Genomic DNA, 2,520 nt, shown 5'->3' on the forward strand with positions numbered 1-2,520 from the left:
CTTATTCTCACCTATCTAAGATGAGCTACAGTATCTGTTTCTGGGTACAAATGATTCTATCACTAGTAATCTATATGCTTGGAATACGCGTTCAACAGTAATACTCCTAATGGCCAGTTGAATACAAAACCCGAGTTATTTTCCCTTCTCACCCCTCAATTGTCAAAAGGAATACATTACCGAATAGCCTATGTCAAGGCATACTACATGTCATCACATACATTGCAATTTAGCCAATTAGAACGAAGTATGGTCATCAGCGTTTCGTCATCATCAAAACGGGCGTGGTCCAACGTGCATCTTTCTGGTGTATTTCGTTGACGAGTACGACTTGGCAGCAAATCCACATATTCATCCAGTGTCATTTCACAATTCGTGGCTGAATTCCATATCTCTATCCGCGGTATTCTCCGTCCACTGTGATTAGCTCGATTCGAGTCCATAAAATTCTGTAATACATGAATTTAGCCTTAGTATAATTATTGCACGTGGAATATTAAGCGTATAGGAGAGCGAGTGAAGCGTACCATCGTTGCCAGGTTGCTTATTCTGCAAGCAGGCTCTTGAATGTGATGAGCGAAACAAAGAATACCTCCCGACGCGCTATAATTACTTCTATTACTGCCTGAAACTACCAGAGCGCAACTCTATATTTACTATATACTCACTACCCTCATGGTGAAAAACGTCCAAATCAATGGTGATTTAGTCTAATTAGATGGTGAGTGATTCCATCCGATGCTATGGTGATGGATTCCAATTCTTTGGTGATCGTGCCAACATGGGTGGTGTTAGGTTACCTCACTCGATATTGCCCTCGTCGAAGCCACCTACACCGCTCTACTGGTGTCTAGCGTACTCGTAAAATTTCAAAAAAGGCATGCTAGCTCGTCAGAAGTGGCATGTATGCGATGACATAGGGTACGCGGCTTGATGACACGACATACCATGCGCAGAATTATCACGAAGTGCACGTCAGCGCGATGTAATCTGAGCGACGTAGAATGTCCGTGTCGATACCGTATATTAACGTGCGAAATGAGCATTTTGGCAACTGTATCGGTCGATGGTGAGCATACAATGTTAGATACAGCTGTACTATCTCCTAAAACAACACTGCCAGTGTTGACGACTAACATGAAGACGTGCATTGACGAGCGGTTCGCCGAAGACGCTTCGATCACCCCTGTGGCTCTGTTTGGCATTATTTGCAAGAAAATATCCCGTCTCACGCTCGATGGCCCTCCGCCGCTCCTTAGTCAAGTACAGAGCCACACCAAAAAATGGCGTAAGGCTCACAAGCGAGATGCAGTTCAGCCAGTGATTGACCTTTGTAGCCAGTATATACTTGACAACTTGGAAAATATACCTGACGATCCCAAGAGAATGATAATACTTTGTGACTCCCAGCACGACGACAACATGTTGGTTCCTACCCTGGGGGATGGGTCTGCTGCACTCCCATTTCGTATTGGAGTCACTTGCTATTCATTACTAGAAATGTATGTTGAAGTGCAAATCGATCCACGCTGTACGACAATATTCCATATCGACAGCACGCATAGTATAGTCAAGCAAAAAATCCCTGTATTCGTATTTGGATTTTCAGATTGTCGGGGCAACTTCTTTCCTATAATTTTCTTCTGTACGTCGCAACGGAAAGGAAACGATATTGAGTGGTGCATTGCGTTTACAAAGCGCATTATTGGAGAGGTGTTTTTGGTAACCTTTTCGCCGGATTTCGTGATGTCTGACGCGGATAACGCACAATTCAACGCGTGCAAAGTTGCATTACCACGCTCCACGTTCTTGATGTGTTGGTTCCACGTGTGTCAAAATGTGAAAGATCGATCTAAAGGGAAGTTGGAGCGCGTGACTATAGACATGATATTTCGCGACCTGAACAACCTGCACGATGCACGAAATGAGGATGAATACTTGAAAAGAAGGTCATTCATTCTAGCTTCGTGGCGCTAAGCATCAGCTGTTTGTGATCCTTTCCGTAAAATAGCAGATCATATTATATCTCAGTGGATATTACACCCTCGGTTTAGCATGTGGCAAGCTTTCCACACACCTCCGGGATACGCCGCAACGAATAACCCATTAGAGCAGTATCATAAAACACTTAAGTTAGTGAACAAGTCTAAGAGAACTGCACCCATCGAAATGCTCGAGAAATTAGATCAGTCGCGCCTCGTTTTTGCTAACTCGAAGACTACTTTCAAGAGCACCCCTCATGTTTCGCAGCGATTAAAAGCCCTATACTCTTTGACATTACGGAAGCGAGAACTTTCTGCGAGATTGGTTGCAGTTTCTGATGGCATCCCAGCCCAACTAGTCCAAACACAACATATTCCAAGAAGGCGGTATGGTGATATAGAGAGCAGCCCGTCCGCTGATTTTTTCGTGGAGCCAATAAACCAAAATCTACCGTTTAAGTCAATTCATAAATTGCGTATACAGTGGCAAAGTATGCCGGAAAATGGATGGCTCGTTAACGCTGTTTCGCGTACATGT

The 2,520-nt window shown here is 44.0% G+C and overlaps 1 protein-coding gene across 1 annotated transcript; it reads left to right on the forward strand.

The window, feature by feature from the left end:
- Window positions 1–1,137: 1,137 nt before the first annotated feature.
- PPTG_23477 (hypothetical protein) lies at window positions 1,138–1,977 on the forward strand (the record flags this gene model as incomplete). The annotated part of the gene is made up of 2 exons (XM_008910865.1): window positions 1,138–1,288; window positions 1,883–1,977. The coding sequence occupies 2 exons, from the start codon at window positions 1,138–1,140 to the stop codon at window positions 1,975–1,977; spliced, it is 246 nt and encodes an 81-aa protein (XP_008909113.1).
- Between the last annotated feature and the right edge of the window lie 543 nt (window positions 1,978–2,520).

The sequence above is a fragment of the Phytophthora parasitica genome, assembly GCF_000247585.1.
Source record: "Phytophthora parasitica INRA-310 unplaced genomic scaffold supercont2.39, whole genome shotgun sequence".
Classification (NCBI taxonomy): domain Eukaryota; phylum Oomycota; class Peronosporomycetes; order Peronosporales; family Peronosporaceae; genus Phytophthora; species Phytophthora nicotianae.